Below are 18,532 nucleotides of genomic sequence, written 5' to 3'. Positions count from 1 at the left end.
ATTAAAAGAAAAAAGTTAGGTTAAGGATTTTTAAATAGTTGGTTATATATAATTTACTTAACCTTTATCTATTTTAAGGAATTAATAGGTTAAAAATTCTTTAAGTTAGCCCTTAAAAACTTAGCCTTATTAACTATTATTTAAAGTAGTAATATTTCAATATAATCTTTATCCATAGGATTAATAAAATAGAATTCTAACGTATATCGTTATTTTATATTCGTAAATAGTGGAAGGTTAAAAATAAAGTATAATTTTAACCCTTAATAGCTAAAAATACGCTTAGGTAAATATTTAAGCTTATAACCTATTAAAAGTAATATATATAATCCTATTAAATTATTTAGAAGTCTAAGTTTCAATATAATTATTTTAGCTAGATAAAGGTCTTATATATAGATTCCTAGCATTCTAATATGTGGAACGCAAGTATCACCGCCTTCCCTTTCTGACACAGAATACAGGGGCCTGCTGAGGTCATGCAATACTGTAGTGGCAGTGCTTTAACGGTCGGCGATACAGATGATATGCCGCCTTTCTACGGCAATATTAAAGACTTCGGCCACTATTCACTCTCCTTCAGCCAAATAGATAATGCTAAATAGGTTGTTGAACTAATTTGTGGCAATTTCGTCAAGTAATTTGAGGAGATAGGCTGAAAAGACAGTGAAGTGCTCTTGATTATCTCTTAAACGCATAGCCACGTCCGACTTACTCACCTGAATCAATGCAGAAAACAGTTAATCAATAGGCAAATTGAAGCGCCTGAATGAAATAATGCGCCACGAGGAGTCCTATTCCTGCCTTAGAGCCCCTGAATGACATGTGCTTATGAGCTAGTGGATATTGTATTACTCTGAGTACAAACTTCGCATTCATGGAAATTTCTAAATCGTTGAATGAGGGCCTAGTTTGAGTATAATATGTATTATCATTATGCTGAAAAGGGAAGAAAGAGCTGTAGATAATTGTTTATTTTCGGCTTCGTTGAGACCCTGTAGTCGAAACATCTCCTTTCGACTTCGGATCCTTCCACTGGGGATCTGGATGTTGGCGAAAGGCAACAAAAGAGGCTCCAGAAGCACCATTATCATTTTTCCTCTTGACCATCTGCTTTCGCAAAATATTCGCGCACTCGTTAATCTCCCCTGAAATCCCATCGCAATACTCCAAGGTTTGCTTCCGTATCTCGTCAAAAGTTTTGTAGTGATATTTTGAAGGCTTGAACCCACCCTTCCGCCCTTTTTCGGCGTTCTCGGCCTCCTCATAAATCCTTTGGTCTTCTTGAGCTCTAAGATCTGTGAGTTTCAATGTACCTTGTCGCTGAGGCGCACTCTCATTAGTTGACGCCTTTTCGTTGCGCAAAGGTCTTTTGCGACTCTTCTCGCAAGCGCTCATGCTGACCTTAGCTAGGCCGCCGTGCCCGTGCTCGCGGGATTTGTATGGAACATTGAACCGGAAATAATGACGAGATAGATTCGCAGCTCTGTCTTTGGTCTCCTTATGGGCGGCCTCGGTATCGGTGATATTCTTGATTGCGAAGGAAATCATCGATTTGAGACTAAATTGGTGCTGCGTCTCGGTCATACCAGTTCCAAGGCTGACTAAAGCATATGGCATATTGCTGTTAGGTGCTGCGGGAGCCTGACCACCTCCTAGGACTTGGTTGTTGATTGAAAGTTGACTACCGCCTGGGTAATGTTCCATTTGCACTGCTTCGTTCCAAGCATATGTTGAAGGGTTGTTGGCTTGGACGCCTCCATCGATATACTTGCGGCCATACAACATGATGGGTTTGAAATAAGTCGGGGCAGCAGACGTCGCCGAGCAGGCTTCATGTATTTGTAATTGAGCTTGGTCTAGAGCCCTCGGGTTGATTTCTGCAGGGTTCTTCTTATCACTGGTTGCGTCTCGAGGCAGATGATTATAGGTTCGAAATAAAATAACTTTATCGTCTGGCCTTGGGTCAAAAGTTGTCGTCCCACCCTCGCGAACAGTTAAAACCACTCTACATAGGAAATATTAACATCCGCATCGAAGTATGTTTTACAGAGGCTGACGCTTACGCTCTGCACGTTCTATTGGCACGCGCTGAATCTGAAGACCGCTCGTAATAGTCGAACTGTCGAAGATCCTCGCTGCCGGTACACCTGTCTAGCTCTCCGTGACAGCCACAAAATTGCCGAACAACTCCTTTGACGGCCTCTTGTACTTTCCACCTCGAATAATGCTGAATATAGCGCAAGCGCGGAGGTCGGAAGATATAGTTAGAAAATATGAGATACTGCTTAATACAGTCGATTACTCCCATTCGAAGTCGCCCAAGCATAATTGCAATAAGGCTCAAAGCATTTTTAGTACGGGTGACGAATTTCTTTGCGCGAAACTTACCCTCCAGTGCTCGTACCGACGATGAAGTCAAAATAGTGACAGGGTAGAGGCAGCTCATTATTGGAGCGATCTTCAAGGGCATTATGAGCGTCCTCGAGGTCAAGTTGTTTAATTCTTTTCATGATCTCGCGGAGAATATAAAGAGATGAAAGTCCCTTCACGCCGCCCCCGTCTTGTGTAGCAAATTAGTTCAAACCTTAGAACACGAATGATGTAAAACGAACCAAGAGAGAGAACAAGAGGCGCCCATGCTTGATTGTCATTTGGCTGCTGGACTAACTGAACAGTACTGGGTCTTGCCATATTCGTAAGCGTTGTTAGCAGGTGTAGTCGCGAGTTTGAAGATAAGTTATGGAGTGTACGGATCTAACCTCTCTTCCACCAGGCTGAGGAATGCTCGGACCTTAATATAACTCTAGCTTCTGACATTGGTATTGAACACGGTGACCTTGTAATCTGACTTCGGTCAAGCTAGATGTAAGGCTCGACATTCTCTTCGCCAAAAGCCACAAGAGTACAGCCAGATGAGATGCTCACTGAGAAGAGTGTGTCGGGTGGGGGCTTCGAATTATCAAAGGCTGTTGATGACAATGAAATCCAACTTTCTCCTTCAGCTTGATGTACACCTCTACCCAATAAGATAAATGCTGTTGTGGTTTGAGCGGCCCCCACAGTAGCCCAGGAGATGAGAGGCTTTGGATTTGGGAAGTACAAATTACTATTATTATTGGCTAACGTTCTATGAGAGCTGAAGCCACTCAAACACTTTGGGCATTGATTGCTGAGGTTGCGCCACCACAATCCATAATCCCTGACCGCATGACCTCAGCCCCGATTCTTGCCCTTGCTTCACCAAAAGGCGACTACAAAAAAACCGCACGCACCCCGGGCCTCTCTCTTCCTAGAATCTCCCGGACTCTCTCGACTGTCTCTTGCACCTAGCCTCGCTGTCTCCCACCAAAACGACCCATCTCTATCACTATGGCTTCTAATTCTACGCAAGCATCGAACGTGACCCTCGGTGATCTCGCTGGCGAAAGACGCATTGAAGTATACGAGTATGCAACCGGTAGTATACAAACTCGTCAGATGAAGGATCTGAAAAATTCAGGCGAGTCTAGTTCCGAAATCATCTCTATAATGATATTAACTGTTTTCAACAGCAAATGAGTCGTCAACCATTCAGAAGATTCCAGTGCAAAAGTGGAAAATGCACGCAGACATTATTGTCCCCGCCAACAAAGACTCTGGAGAAGGGCCAGTGCAGATTGCCTCTGTACCAATCCCGTTATCAATGGCCGTGAAGAGATCTGTTTTTGGCCAGGAAAAGAGTATTTACGCCACAACACGAGTGTAAACATACGTTTCATGGGATATTTTCTTGAATGTCTAAGTCTGGCGTGGGTGTTAGGAGAGCAGGCCAGACAGGGCTTGACGGGGATACTTTCGTACCCTATAATTATACTTCAAATGTATTACCCACGTTTTTGGTTTCTTCTCAGCTCTAAACTCTCTGAATGAAAACCGGCGCTTTCCGTTACAAGATTGTACAACTGCCCTGCTGAATTTTCATGCATGTGATACGGGTCAGTTGGGATGATGTCTTCAGAGATATGCTGCCGCCTTATCTTGCATTGTGTATTTAGGACAAATTCAAGAGCATGGCGCATAGGTATCTGAATGCCCTAGCGCTTAGAGGATCCTGTGATGGCGCAGTCATATATCGTAGCACCATTTGCACATCAGATCGGTGACAAACCAATGATCTTTCAGCGCCAACGCCAATACAAGCCTTTCCTTCAGCTTACTCTTCAGATCACAGAAAAAGCAAAGTGCGGCGAGGTGCGGCTCTGGCGAACTTGCGGGTTTTGGAGGAAATTAACGCCCGCCATTCATGCTACCTTCCATTCTAAGCCTCTGCCTACCGGACAGATAACATCTAGGTCCGCCACATGGCTGTTTGAGCATCCTGTGGCTGCACAATGCACAATGCCTGCGCTATTCGCCACGGAGAACCGTGAAGGAGGTGAGCTAAATGGCATCTTTAGCATACTGCCTACACAAAAGACAGCGACTAGGTCATGGACCTACGTAATACTTGGGGGTGCGTCAGCTGCCATACCACATTCTTGAAAAATGACCAAATAATACCTCGTTCACTTCACAGGCCTCACATACGTACCACACTACTTTGCGGCTCCGCGTCATCGTTTCTCTCATGGAGGGTCAGATGGGGTCAGATGAGAGGAAGTGAGCTAGTGCACGTTCCAAGAGAGACTATTTACAGTTGAAGCAGATGATCTGAAATACAGAGTCATTAGGTCCTGGACATACTGGATAATGGCGGCGCCCTTCACAAGCTTCGCCACTCGTCTGAGGAGTGTTTGGTTTTAGGGAGATGATCGAAAGATGACGGCGAGTAAGATCTCAGTGTACAGGGTAGTGCGCGACAGTGGCGGTGGCTCCAGGAGGCCTATCGCTGTTAACCCCTTCACTGGGTGCGTTAAATAGCAAGTTACGTTCGATTTTCGACGGCGCTATTGGCCCTTTGCTGTTTAGCTCATACAGGGGTGGAATATCTCAGTTGAATCTCGACTCTCCTTGGGGCCTCCCTTGGTAATTTGATTAAGCATACAATTATTTGTTTCGATTATTTCCCTGCAGCGAGGCTGATTTGATATTGATGCGTCTTCTGCAGGTGATTATTTGTTGTTATGGTTTTCCGAAGGATTTTCATCCCTTAGTCAGGCTTGCTACATTCAGTTCGGGCTTCAAACGTTCATCTCTTACAAATTCTTGAAAAGGGGCTAATCATTTGAACTACTTTGCTCAAGTCGCACTATCATCTGAGCAAACTACACTTTTCTGAACATGCCCAGCCCAGCCCAGTTGACAATCGGGATGCTTCATAATGATTTGGTGACCCATAAGGTTAATACATATCCCACCTTGGGTGTTGGTGGCACTCTTGGATGACTGGGAAGATGATGTATTCTCCAAGTATGGGTCTGTATCTGGGCTACTGGGCTACATACTGTATACCCCGAGTGACTGTGGAACCTTGTAAGGTGGGGCACACCTGACATTGGGCCTGGGTTTTAGGTTTTAGCAAAATGTCAGAATACGTGCATCAAACGATCAAATTTGTCTGCAAAGAATAAGCTAATGGCCTAGCTTCTCCGCGAGACCGTTGATGAAAGCACAACGCAGTAGAAGATCCTCCCGATCAACTTCTCGCTGTCTGTCTTGGTATATCCGAGATTTCATCTCTCCATATTGGACATCATTCCCCAGCGGAATCTGCGCAATACCTTCCTGCTCACCGGAGGATAAATTGGAAGACCCTCTCAACATGCGCACTGCCCCTCCCCCCAGAGGTCCACCTATCACTCGCAGATTAAACGATGAAGGGCTATCGATCTTGCTTTCAAGTTCATCTAGGTTATCAGAAGTTGAGAATGAATGAGGCCACGATGGTAAGCTTTCGCTGTTCGGGCTACCCGTATATGCGAAGTTGACGAAAGACGAAATCAATGTATCAGAGACATGCTTATCACTATCCGACATCTGATCCCGCGGAAACATGTTATTGTAGAGATAATCCAGGTCACTGCCATGAACAGCGCCTAGATAGGGCATTCCAGCTGCGTGAAATAGAGGTGTCACCATGCTCTGATTGAGCACGTAGTGATAGACGCTGGAGAAGCCGTTTGGATCCTGCGACTGCCTCGCTATTTCGAACCCGAAGTCGATGGAGGAGCACGTGAATAGAAGATCCCTCATAATGCGCGCAATGCGAAAATAGTGGACGGACGCATCAGGATCATCCTCGGCTTTGCGGGCCTCATAATTGTGAACGTCCTCCTGGAAACTCTTTGCAGGATATAGCGAAAAGAGTTTTGCATAGTCATCGTCAGTAAGGGCGTGGGCAAAATTTCGAATAGGGGTTTTCATATCCTCCTCGCTTTGGAATAAAGGAGCAGGACCTGCATTGGTGGCGCCGTCGTCTTGGACCCAACCAAAGACCATAGGAATCCCTTTGACGAATCTCCCCGATTTATAGAGAGTGGACTGCCTCTCTGGTAGGAAATCATCATCAACAGAAGGGATGAATGTGAAAAGTCCAGCTGGCGGGTGATTATCGATTGAGTATGCCATGGCAGCTTCCGTAAGCTGATCCATTGGCACTTGACGCAAGCAGTCTAGAACCGCTCTGTCATCATCTTTGTTATTACACCCGAGCCTCTCAGCGACAGCATAAGTATGATTTTCCGTCGCATCAGAAGTCATGTTAAGTGCTGTACCAGGTGGGCCTGACATAACCCATGCTTGTGTGAATGGAACACCATGCTCACCCCCATATGTCGAAAGATGAAGTGAAGAGAAAGTCCCTCCAGAGCTGAGGCCAAATGATGTGATTCGATCCGGGTCACCTCCAAATGCAGCGATATTGTCTTTGACCCATTGGAATCCAGCTCGCTGATCTCGCATCCCTACATTAAGAGACTTCTGCTCATTTAGAACAGGCAGACGCGCAAAGCCAAATATCGTCAGGCGGTAATTGAGCACAACATGGATAATAGGCTTGCTCAAAGCCACAGACTGCGCTACGAGGTTGGCGGGATCAAAAGGTTCGTCGTATGCAGAACCCTTGACGACACCTCCGCCAACAAGATGAACAACGACAGGAAGTTTATCCAACAGGTCTGCAGTGATCCCAGAAGGCCTGGTGATGCGGAGATTGACTTCCCAGCATTGATATCAGCAAATGTGCATCGTACAGTAGGAAAAGTATGATTATCCTAAAACAATCTTGATCACAGGAAGACCGGGGGTGATATGTGACCATTTTGGGAATGCTCAAGTGTGAGCGACGTAAAGTTGATGTCACTCACGGCAATCTTCACTCTGATTAGGGGTTTCTGGAAAGAATGGCGGTATGCCTGCTCCGATTTGGGGACAAGCCGGGCCGGGAATGGTGGCATCAATCTCGCTGCCTGGCGCAGGGCTGTATGCTTTTGGTGGTGCAAATCGCTGAGCACCTGAAGTATCGTGCGCAAACTTGATATTATAAAAATCTTCCACCAAGCCTCTCAATTTCCCACGATACGTGACTTGATCTCTGCTGAGGGTAACGATAGGGTCTGCGGCAATAGTCGAACAAATAGCTAAGCCATTTAAGGCTGCATAGAGCCATGCATGATTTCTCATGATGTCTGTAAAATACCAAGGGAAAAAGGCACAAGAACACTAAGTAAAGAGGTCGAAGAAGGGAGACTGTTGGTAGTGTTCACAAGTGAACAAAGGGCTGATGGACAAGTGCCTGAAGGAGCTCTAGCGATATCCAGCAACGGTCGATTACTATCAAGCAGGCATCCTTAGTCCTTTAACAGCTGTCATGGCTTACAATGTTATGCGAATGCAAGTTGGAATTGCTACGTATGCTACGTAATATGCAAAAGCCTGAGCGGGGTGCAAAATATCTTTCCATGTACTGGTGCCAAAGTACCACCACAGTTTGAGTAGGTTCCACCGTATGCGCACGGTATACAGGCCCCTGGAGACTTCCATAGCTGACGACAGCCATCCCCAAGCTACGTCAAGAAAGTACCTGAGTAGTCCTTAAAATGCGCAATTGTTGATACCAACTCCGATGATACCACGCCTATTCTCCGCCCTCTTGACGAGGCATAGATCTGTGTCGAATTCTGTAGAGCCATCGCGCTTGGCTGTAGCATCTGAGTCTATCTTCCGTTAGTTGTGAAAACCCGGATGGCCGTGACTTGGATTGAAGAAGGAAATGGCTCGATTCGAGGGTCACTCACCCGTGTTATCACGCAGCAAAGGCAAACCAAAAGCTGAGGCAGCGAGAATTAAGAGCACAGCAACCTTCATTATGAAGAATCGATGTTTTAATTTTGTAGGTGATGGCTGGGAGGCTGGGTGTGAGCGTATGTATCGTAGAGAGCATTCGTGGGTTGTAAGAGTCTGAAGTTGCAGGACCACGACTGACAACTGGCGAGCTTTTGAATATAGGTGCAATCACTTTTGGCGCTATCTGTGACGAAGTTACCCATTATCAACAGGGCTGGGCACATTCCGATGCAGCTCGGCGGCGTAATGCAATGTTGACCTACGCTGCGACCCCGGAAGGTCAGGTGAATCAATGTTGCAGGTGAAGAAAAAGGCGCCAACTTCGTCAGTGTATTACATCCAAGGATGCCGGTGGCATGCCCAGTTAGAAATAGCTACTAGGTTTGGTTCATTGCGTTTCCTAACGAATACGAGGTATAGTTGTTTGATCCCACCATCATTGACTAACGATCTAATTTCTACTGTTCCCCCCAACATTCAAAGGCGAGGGTATTTGGCCATTACTTAGCAGTTTCACATCATTCGGCAAATATCAAGGATACTGTTGATTAACACAATCTCGTTTCACCTTTCATGATATCTATTGACCTCCACTATATACTCTGTCCTCAGCAATCACGTACGTCGTGTGCATCACGATTGCTAAATTGGAACAACTCACCATGCCCCTTATAATTAATAATAAGAAACATGAGTACCAACCTATTGACTCATGTGAAGAGGCACAGGAGATAAGATCGCCGGGACCGGGCCGTAATCTTGAATCTATCTGGCGCCGAAGATTCTACGTTCTCCTTGCCGTCTATTCCTCTTCGTTTATCTTGGGTCTTATGCTATTCATCTATTTCTTCAAGGTGAGGGAGTGTCCGTCACTTAAACCAGGGGCGCAAATACCATACTGTGAGTTGGGAACCCTCTAGGATTGTTCGAGTTCTGCTAACAGTCAGACAGCACCCGCACCGGTTACCTACGTGAACAAATGGCTTCAGGGCGACCCGGACACTCCCAAGTTTGTCGGTCAACCACGGGCAGAAATGGATGAAGCCTGGCACAATTTGCTCTCCGCGACAGCAATAAAGCTATCTGAAAAAGAACTGAAGCTAGCAAACAACGCGACATCTATCAAACATCGAGACGGAGGCTATGTTGGTGGGCTCGGTATATCCCACTCGTTACATTGTGTGGTGAGTTTGAATCAACAAATACTAGACGTGATTTGAAGCCTGCTGATATACCTATGTCGCGCAGAAGCGAATCAAGCAATACATGCACCGTGATTACTACTATCAAGGTGAGCAGCAATGGGATGAGTTATTTTTTCACGCGGACCACTGTCTGGAGTCGCTTAGACAAGCGGTCATGTGTGCGGCCGATGTGAGCGTTTACACACTCGAATGGACTCCACACAGTCGCTATAAGCCAGCAGTTAGGGTTCCACAGCCTCACGCATGTGTAGACTGGGAGGCGTTACACGATTGGATGTCTAAACGAGCAGCAAGTTTAGAGGATGTTGTTGGACCGCCGGAGATTTTATTTAAGGGCAATGAGACGGCAACAATGCGCCGTGGCTGAGTACCGTATATGACACTAGTCTAGGGACAGGTACGTACGCGGCAGAATTGTATAGTGGATACGATTAGTGGTGTTGTGTGACTATATTATGGAGGGCCGGGGAGGACCTTTTGCTACTCGGTGTATAAATTGCTGGTTCAACTGAGACACGCAGATCTTTCCTACCTTGTACGGCAAATCGCTGAGGCGTAAATGCAGGGGATCACGCCCATTGTTCCTCCAAACATACATTCCTCGGTGAGGACGAAAAGCCCTCGCATGAATGCATGATGCACGACAGCCACAACCGTTAGTGGTTCGAGCGGGCCGGATCCTTGGTGTTGGTCTCGAACGTCAAAAATGTCGCCGTTAGACGTTCGAGCGGTCTAACGGTTATTATATAGCCCCACATACGTTCAACAGTTGGTGTTCCCGTTGACTCTTCAATTTACCTAGGTAGGGCTGCCGGTAGTCAAGGTTGAAGAACCGATGTGGAGTCCTCACAGAAAGCCATTTTTGGCATCTCGACAGTACGTGAGTGAGGCACAGATACAATATACGCCTGAAAACCTACTAATAAATTACCCATTGAGAATCTGGGCTTGGAAAGCGCACGTGTGGTGGTATATAAGAGATTTCTCGTTAATAGAGCCAACAGGATCTCAATATCCAAGGCCTAGGCTGTGACATCGTATCCGCTATGTCATCGTGCTCCGAGATGGTAGGCCGTTGGTTCTAAAGCAGAAACTGGTACTTCTGGTACTTCTGGCACCTTCACCAGGTAAATCGCCGCTGTTTCCGAGGCAGGCTCTGACGTTGGCGTCAAGTAGCTCTTCCTGCAAGGCCATGTAAGTCGTGTAAATAGTTTCAAACTTGATGAAGTGCAAAAGTCAACGCTAATGCCACTTTGGCACTATCGCAATATTTCAGCAAAATTCACGATAATTATCCACTTGGGCTCAGAGGAACATTTGATACATTTCGCTTCTTTCGGAAAGCTCCCCGAATAGCGGGTACCATGTGCTTAGTGGGGTATAGAGTCACGGAAAGAAATAAAAAAAGCAAAGAAGCGAGAAAAGAACGAGTCATAACGTCTCGCATGATAACGACAGAGGGGACACTCGATCTAGCCTATAAGGACCCCTTCATTCGTGCAAGTTGGTTCTGTTCTGTATATGAACCTGGTCCTTGTCACTCCTTCCCGAGGAACAACCCTAGACCTGCTGTTAGCCCCGCACTGAACATTCACATAACAGACTGTTGTTGCGCCTGCGTATCAGTCGGCTTGCATAAGTGTCTAATATGCATTCGAGATGTGTAGTACCAACATGCCTATGTAGGAAGCGATTATACCTCATGCATGCTGGTGGTATACAGTGTACAGTATTTTAAGTCAGACAGCGCTCAACTGTAACCGTCCACCAGCTGTGAAGCGCGAGGCGGTCTTAGCGATACGACATGACCGTTGCATTCTACCCATCGGCGTTGTTAAGCCGCAGGTTGATCCCGATCCCTTTCGCATAGCGAGACCGTGTTAGGTCAGTCCTACCATATCGAGCCGCCATATACTGGTTGTTAGTAATGAAGACAATCCCGGCATGGTTTGCTCAATAGCGACTCTATAATCTGGTATGCCTGCCTCACTATTTCCTCCTCATACTGTAGGATTTGAGCAACTCGTCCCTAGCTATAGCCCTGAATTCTGCTTCCTTATTTCCCCTCGAGCTTGTTTTGTGCTCCAACTTTGAGCAGTAGTTCTCGCACCATGGGCATGTATGAGGATCCCGCAGGCTTGATTGCAGGCTCTGTTATTCTCTGGCTTCTGTCTACGTCGAGTCTTGTACTACGATGTGTGAATCGCATCCGTGCCCATCAAAGCTACCTCGTGAGCGATTGGTTGATCATAGCTGGATGGGTTTTTGGTACCGGACTAACTGTTCTGGAGATATATGGCAAGTCTCAAATACCCGGGCGAATAATTCTGCTTCGATTCGTTCAGGATCACCATCAACAGACCATCTGTGTTAACCACTGATAGGCGTTGCCATCAAATCTCTTGGTTATAGAATCGGGGCTACGCTCGTTGACCCAACCAGTGTCACTGGGCAGCTAAACAAGGCAAAACATGTAAGTGGACATTTGCTTCCATCAAAACATGCTGCATTATATACTCTTCGATTCTGCCCATCTTGCACTGTATTTTGCGACCAGATGCTTAGGGCTGACTCGTCCAAGATTCAACTCGCCTTCTTGCTGCTGGGAGTCGCAGCCTTGGGCCTCATCAAGCTGTCTGTATGCTTCCTCTACTGGCATCTCTTTGCCCAAGTTGCCCTACGTCGCTTTCTGATTGTCTGGATGGTTATCATTACCGCATGGGCTACTGCTTTCATATTAGCTGGCCTCCTTGAATGCGGCTCGCACCTTTGGGCGGTATTTGGAACACCAACCCAGTATCTTAAGTATTGTGGAAGTGCTGTACCTAGTGGGTATGGCCTAGTGGGAAGTGATATTGCGACGGACTTCATTACGCTTATTATCCCTATTCCAGTGGTCATGCGATTACAGATGAGCGCGCGACGAAGGGTACTGACATTGGCGGCTTTTCTAATTGGTGCACTGTGAGTTATTATCTTGTCTGTTGTATATGAAGATGCTTTTCAAATAAATCGTCGCTAATCTGATTCATCAAGCTCTGTTGGTGCATCTATTGCCAAGGGATACATCTATATTCGCTCTAGTCTTGGCCAGTACACCGAAGATGGCCTATGTCAGTATTCACCAACATTAACCATGTTAAGCTCAAAAGATTCTGATTTCCCATTTCTAGTGATTCTCACGGGAGTTTCGATTTGGAATCTCGTGGAAGTACAAGTTGGTATTATTGCTGCTTGTGGGCCGCTACTCTGGCCGGTCCTTGCAAATCTCCTTTCCCCTCTGGCCTCTCTCATTGCCTCGAAAATGCGCTCTACATCCAAGATCTCTCAGTCTCAGGGTTCCCATGAGCTACCTATCTTCACGAAACTTCCAGAGAGCGAGGTTCAATTGGCATTTGGCAGTAGAAGCGCCTCCGCGAACCCAAGCGAGAGGAGCAGACCACATGATGCTGAGTCTGGACCAAGAGTGCAAGTGTCCAATTAAAGTGTGATTGAACTAGAGCTAGTGGGCTATGATTGTTCTATCATAAGATGGAAAGGGGTTATGAAATGAGATGACGTGAACACTCACGATCGGGAGTAAGTGGATTGGTCTTGAGATCGCGTCGTGGTACATTATCGCAACTTGCAATTAGCAGCCCCAACGCTTTTGTTAAGCTATCTCCATCCACCCTTTTGGAGTAATTTGTTCCTTAGTGCGCCATTATCCCCTGACGGTCTAACTTTATCATTGTATCCTTACAGGCAATTAATCATTGATGTTGAAAAGATATTTATTCAACATTATGCAATATGTTGTTTAGGAGTAGGCTTATTGCTTCATCACTTTCGTCAATATTGACGTAACGAGGCTGGTTGGTGCAGTACTCCATGGATCTCTCCTGTATCATCTTTTTGATATTATCCAACAGAGTCGCTGGGTCAGGCCTCCTTCACGGATCTTCCGCAACACGCCCACATACTAAGCCGCGCAAGTTCTTGTCTAGCCGGGGAAATACTAGCCTCCTGTTGACTACCTTGAGACTAGCATCGTCATGCGTCATAAACTCGGGCTTACCAAACAAGCGCACCAGGTACCTTGATCTTTTGTTTCTTTTTCTCTATGTATTTCGTGCCTGTATGTGATTGAGAGTGACCAACTCTATCTGTCACGGAGTAGTGGGTATAGAGTGGCAGGGCGTTGTACGGGCAACGCCTATTAATAAGATCTGATAGCCAGAACATAGACTTTAATTAGTTCATTTGAATAGACTTCAATTGATTGTTCCTGAGGTTGGCGTTGGTTTATACTGTTGGATATAGGTGAGGCTATATTATCACCGTTAGGCTTCGAACGTCTAACGGCGTCGTGTTTGAACGTTCGAGACACATCCGTATACCCCTTTGTGAAACTTCAGTCACTCTGGTATGATCTTGTCCAGTTCTTTTAGCCAAATGTCGAGGTCAGAAGACTCTCCCTCATTTCGAACTTCTGGTTCTGGCCCCCATCGTACCCCTAGTTCCTCCACTTTTAGCTTCTCATCTTCCGTCATCCGGATTGCCTCCATATCAGCTAACTCCTGTTGCATTCGTGGTGACCATTCTGCAGTCAGAAAAGATGTAAACTTGTCCCCTTGGACGTCAGGACTTTTAAAATTTGAATACCCAAGTTGAAGTTCCCCAAGGAGGAGCTCCAGGCGGTCTAGTTGTTCTCTATTTTCGTCCTCGATCTCCATGATTTCCTGTTCGGACAACGAGCCCTCGTATGGCACATTGCAACACGTATGCTGTAGGTCCAATGTTTGAAATGTAAAGTATCTCAATGCTAGCGCAACGACTCTATCCCATTTCGATAAGTCTACTGTTAAATTTCGTAAAAAACTGGAGATGCTTGTGGCAATATTAGGAACTGAACTGCTTGTAATCAGCTGTTCTGGGTTATAAGTATGATGTGCATATGCGTGATGAATACTTCTGTCCCATGCACGTCTCAAGAAGAGTTTCATGGTATGACATCCTGCCTGACCACATCGACAATGGCATTCATCGTGTTGATCTAAAGGTGCCACGAGCGAGACGAGTTGGCGATAAGACTCCACCTCGGACTGTCGAAAATCGCTCGAGTCATACCAATCCAAATTTTTGCGGAAATTGCTGCGATCGAATGGGATGCAATCCAGAACGAGGTGAGCCAAAACCCATCTGCTGTGTTTGTAGCCGCAAAGACTACTCGAGTCTCTTAACGGCCATGGGCGCAAAATATCTGCACCATGGCGGATAAGCCACAAGCAGTGCGATGACCGCGGGTAGTACCTAGGGAAACAGTCACGGCCAATATAGATCGATAATGGGGAATGACCGCGGCTATCGATCTCGTCGAAGTCGCGAAACCCTTTATCATATAGAAGCTCGACCAACCGATTACGCGAATCTCTTTCGAATAATCCATCGGTATCGTAATACATTGAAGCGAAAAGTGAGGAAGAATCTTCGGAGGTAGGCAACGTCGCCCAGACCGACGCTGGAACGGCAATACCGCGTTGGTATAATAGCTTCGCAACTCTGTGTGCATGAATGTCAAGGATATGAGGCTCATTTAGACGGTGGCGGTCAATTTCGACCCGAGGTAAAAACTGCCGACCAAGGTCTTTCAGCACTTCTCTTTGAGCAGCAAAGTGACTTATCATCCTTAGCCTGGCTGCGTGCGACATGTCTGCCCTTAGGAAATCGAACCTGTAACGCCATCCAGAATCTAAGAATATCTCAACACATTCGGTACATGGACAGCCAGAACAACTAACCCACGAGGAGCCCTTTGCGCAAATTGTCGAAGACAAGCTCAATGAGTAGTCTAAGGCGTAGTCGTTCTTTTTATCCGTCACATCGTGCTCTTGCGGATTGACAACCGCCATTAAGAGTCGTAGCATTCTTGGCTTGTCTGCTGCCAAGTGGAATGGAGTTTGGCCCAGGAGATTTCTTTCAAATATGGTGAAGGGAAATCTCGTGATGATTTCTTTGACTTCAGTTTCTTTTCCGAGGATCACTGCGGTGCTGAGTGGGCCACAGCCTACAACTAGTAGTTACACACGTAAGTTATTTCGCTTTTCACCCATCTGGTGGGAATTACCTACCATTGATTGCGTCAATTGAGTAGCGGAGTGAACGAGACACTTCGACCCAATCGCTTCGAAAGTAAAATTTACTAATCTTGTAGTTTTCCATGATCGACGGTTCTGGGGCTTCTTTACAAAGAATGTACATCAGTCTTCCAAAGTCCACGATCCCATTCGGGGCAGCTCTTAACAGCCTTGTTCCTGCAGACCTAGGTAGCTCACTATCAGTATTTAGTTCAACCCGGTCTAGCAATATGACTTTAGTCAAATTGCTCTGATCTAAAAGAAACTTACCCTCCTTGTTCGTCGCACAAGGCGATTTGCAACCCAGCATCCAGCAAAAGTTGTGTCATGGATGTGAAAAAATTTTCGCAAGCACCCCACGATTCACCAAGCCCGACTAAGAACTGTGTATAATGTATTGTTAGTTCGCATGGCATTGAGTGTTTAGGAAGAATAATCTGACGCCTTCCAATACATGACAATCATGTCCCCATGATAATACTAAAGTAGTTGACTGATAAGAAATGAAGGGGCTCACATCCACCCAAATATGCAAGGCAGACTCTCCTCTGCTATTGACTTCGTATGGGGAGCTTTTTCGAGACATGTACTGTCGTAAAACTCTATTTGTTACCATTTCTGTAAATTTCATAACTCCCAGCTCAGGTGTTTTGTTCCAAACAAACCACCTTAAAAGACCTAGAGACCGGAAAACCGGGGCTTCATTCTCGTTAACTACGGGTCGAAGCGTAATTGTTGGACTAATGCTAAGGCCCCCCGATCCGGTCCCTAGGGATATGGAAAGTTCGATTGCCTTGGGAAGAAGCCATTGAAGGCCGCTATAAGTCATTCGTATTGTGTCCGATTTAGAGACGATTTCGCTCCTAGAAAATCTGCATTCAGGCAGATGTTTCCAGTACGTACTTCTCAATATGTTGAAGGACAAACTTCCCAGTCTTGTGTGACTGCGAAAGCTCTCGTGCTGTTGTCGACATATGCAAGTTGACGTATATCTGTATTCATCATGAATATTACTTGCGAGATGTTCAGGGCTCTTTTTACCCTCCGCTATTGTGAACTCATAATTCACCTCGTCGTTCGATTGATAGAGGGCGAGGAGTTTCTCCAGTTGGGCAGGAGAAGAAACCAGGCGGTAGAGCGCACGCTGCTCTGCACTCTAAAAAGGCGTTTAATGAGCCTGAAATGTTCATCCTGGATGGGGAAAAAGGTTTACCTACAGCATGAAGAAGCCGTGGAGGATCATGTTCCTTTTTTTCAGCTAGGCCATTCAATATATGTACAGCTCTGCTGCCATTTGAAAATAGGTCTGGAATTAGATTCCTATTCCCTGCTTGAGTGGCTCCTAGTGTATTCACGATCGATTTGGATGAGGCTGTCTGACTAAGCACATCACTGGTTTCTTCTCGACACTCACTCTGGGCTTCTTGTAGTTTGCTGGTTAGTTTTGCTTCATGTCTAAGTAGGGTTTCCGATATGGAATCTAAGCTTTTCTGAATCACAGGAAGACTCGTCCTTAAGGAATTATCTACCTCAATCAAAGCTTGGTCTGTTCGAGGTATAAACGTATCGAGGCTGGCTTTGATAGACACGGACGTAGACTTGTTGGTAGCTGATATTATGGAAAGGGAAGCAAGTTGAGCAACTGCATCCGCACTAGACTTTTCAATAGAGGAGATAATTTTCCTATAGACGAGCATCCGATGAGCCATAAACCACGCTAGTGCTAAATGAAAACATCAGTCTTACAGGTCAAGTGCGCGTATGGCTACGTCAAGCGACGTATTGGCTCTATCAAGTCGTTGCTGTAATGTCTCAAGAGGTTTCTCGTGAAAAGGATATGCCAGCATCTTTGTTGCATGCTTTAATCTGGATTCAATACTTTGCGGTTGTGACGAGGAATCGGCAAGCTTAACCATGAAGTCTTTCAAAGTTTTGAGGTCAAGTTCACCTGCTTCCAGAGCAGCCCTCATAGTATTGCCAGCTGTCTGATGCTTCATGTCAAGGTCTTGAAGCGCGCTTTGCAGTATTTTTAGAGAGCCCTGAAAGACCTCAGTTTGTCGATTTATAGCGCTGATCTCTTCATCACGACCCCGAACAGCGCCAATGTAGGTGTTTATCCCTTTGAAGAGTTCCAGGCCAAGTGATACGATGCCCGCGACCGACGCGGCAATACCGAAAGCTTCTGCCATATATCAAGTTGGTTACAGCGAGAGGGCCTTGAGTAGATAGTGAGGTTTTCACGCAGTAAGCTAAGGAGCTTCAGGGAGAAAGGCCGAGATGGGTGGAATATACGCGTCGTCAACACACAGCCGCTTCCCACGCCCCCTCGTCCTGCAGTTCCGTACCAGTCACGTGATATACGCCACGATGCAACTAGGCAATAGGAGTCCGAGATTGCATGGGTATCTCAAAGAGCGCATAAGATGCACATTACTAGCAAATATCATCCGTCAACGACGAACTTGTCGCTTTAACACGTCGTTTTTCAGGGATATTTATACGTTCGGCCTTGTACTTGAAGGCTTGCGCTTGTAGTCACGATCTCAAGTTGCGTTTTAGCAACCCATGCATAAAGGCCCGATGAGACCACATAGGTACCTCAAAAGCCGCTATAATTATAGTGAAGTAAGCCACTAAATCCATTATAACTATTACATCCATCTACTATAATTCTAGAAGGGCTTAACAGCCTCTCATAACCGCTCTCATAACCATTAGATACAACCAACCCCTATACTTATACCAACTTAGCGCTATATCTGTAAGACTTGATAGCTTACTTTCCTAAGTTATTTATCTTTTACATCTTAATGTATGTGGCCTTACTGGCTCACCGTCCTCGCGGGTACGCACGGGGTACCTAGCTGGTTACTTGAAGGTCTCATTCCGCCTTGAGGCGACGGCGACAGTCTAGTCGAACAAATTTCTTCATCAGAATTCACGGAA

At 46.0% G+C, this 18,532-nt stretch overlaps 6 protein-coding genes across 6 annotated transcripts; 2 read left to right on the top strand and 4 right to left on the bottom strand.

Moving 5' to 3' along the window:
* Positions 1 to 972: 972 nt before the first annotated feature.
* F5B22DRAFT_660979 (acyl transferase/acyl hydrolase/lysophospholipase) lies at positions 973 to 2,694 on the bottom strand (the record flags this gene model as incomplete). Its single annotated transcript, XM_047980332.1, has 4 exons — positions 973 to 2,008; positions 2,067 to 2,342; positions 2,392 to 2,563; positions 2,616 to 2,694. The coding sequence occupies 4 exons, from the start codon at positions 2,692 to 2,694 to the stop codon at positions 973 to 975; spliced, it is 1,563 nt and encodes a 520-aa protein (XP_047826150.1).
* A 2,216-nt stretch (positions 2,695 to 4,910) lies between these two features.
* F5B22DRAFT_626296 (alpha/beta-hydrolase) lies at positions 4,911 to 7,800 on the bottom strand. Its single transcript, XM_047976238.1, has 2 exons — positions 7,287 to 7,800; positions 4,911 to 7,136 (listed from the first exon to the last, which is right to left on the bottom strand). Exons 1-2 carry the CDS (start codon positions 7,600 to 7,602, stop codon positions 5,554 to 5,556), a joined length of 1,899 nt encoding a protein of 632 aa, XP_047826149.1. The 5' UTR covers positions 7,603 to 7,800; the 3' UTR covers positions 4,911 to 5,553.
* A 23-nt stretch (positions 7,801 to 7,823) lies between these two features.
* On the bottom strand, positions 7,824 to 8,748 carry F5B22DRAFT_491120 (uncharacterized protein). The gene is made up of 3 exons (XM_047972354.1): positions 8,405 to 8,748; positions 8,217 to 8,322; positions 7,824 to 8,135 (listed from the first exon to the last, which is right to left on the bottom strand). Exons 2-3 carry the CDS (start codon positions 8,284 to 8,286, stop codon positions 8,014 to 8,016), a joined length of 192 nt encoding a protein of 63 aa, XP_047826148.1. The 5' UTR covers positions 8,287 to 8,322; positions 8,405 to 8,748; the 3' UTR covers positions 7,824 to 8,013.
* F5B22DRAFT_490700 (uncharacterized protein) lies at positions 8,656 to 10,071 on the top strand. The gene is made up of 3 exons (XM_047972351.1): positions 8,656 to 9,165; positions 9,217 to 9,449; positions 9,514 to 10,071. The coding sequence occupies exons 1-3, from the start codon at positions 8,928 to 8,930 to the stop codon at positions 9,835 to 9,837; spliced, it is 795 nt and encodes a 264-aa protein (XP_047826147.1). The 5' UTR covers positions 8,656 to 8,927; the 3' UTR covers positions 9,838 to 10,071.
* A 1,510-nt stretch (positions 10,072 to 11,581) lies between these two features.
* F5B22DRAFT_660959 (uncharacterized protein) lies at positions 11,582 to 13,020 on the top strand (the record flags this gene model as incomplete). The annotated part of the gene is made up of 5 exons (XM_047980331.1): positions 11,582 to 11,768; positions 11,855 to 11,943; positions 12,052 to 12,434; positions 12,507 to 12,583; positions 12,644 to 13,020. 5 exons carry the CDS (start codon positions 11,582 to 11,584, stop codon positions 12,952 to 12,954), a joined length of 1,047 nt encoding a protein of 348 aa, XP_047826146.1. The 3' UTR covers positions 12,955 to 13,020.
* Positions 13,021 to 13,731: 711 nt separating this feature from the next.
* On the bottom strand, positions 13,732 to 17,874 carry F5B22DRAFT_490884 (uncharacterized protein). The gene is made up of 6 exons (XM_047972352.1): positions 17,333 to 17,874; positions 16,804 to 17,269; positions 16,104 to 16,742; positions 15,857 to 15,969; positions 15,581 to 15,771; positions 13,732 to 15,522 (listed from the first exon to the last, which is right to left on the bottom strand). Exons 1-6 carry the CDS (start codon positions 17,773 to 17,775, stop codon positions 13,868 to 13,870), a joined length of 3,507 nt encoding a protein of 1,168 aa, XP_047826145.1. The 5' UTR covers positions 17,776 to 17,874; the 3' UTR covers positions 13,732 to 13,867.
* Between the last annotated feature and the right edge of the window lie 658 nt (positions 17,875 to 18,532).

The sequence above is a fragment of the Xylaria bambusicola genome (genome assembly GCF_022495145.1).
Source record: "Xylaria bambusicola strain CBS 139988 unplaced genomic scaffold F5B22scaffold_66, whole genome shotgun sequence".
Taxonomy (NCBI): domain Eukaryota; kingdom Fungi; phylum Ascomycota; class Sordariomycetes; order Xylariales; family Xylariaceae; genus Xylaria; species Xylaria bambusicola.
The sequence above is the reverse complement of the archived record's forward strand: the minus strand, read 5'-3'. Positions and strand labels throughout refer to the sequence as shown.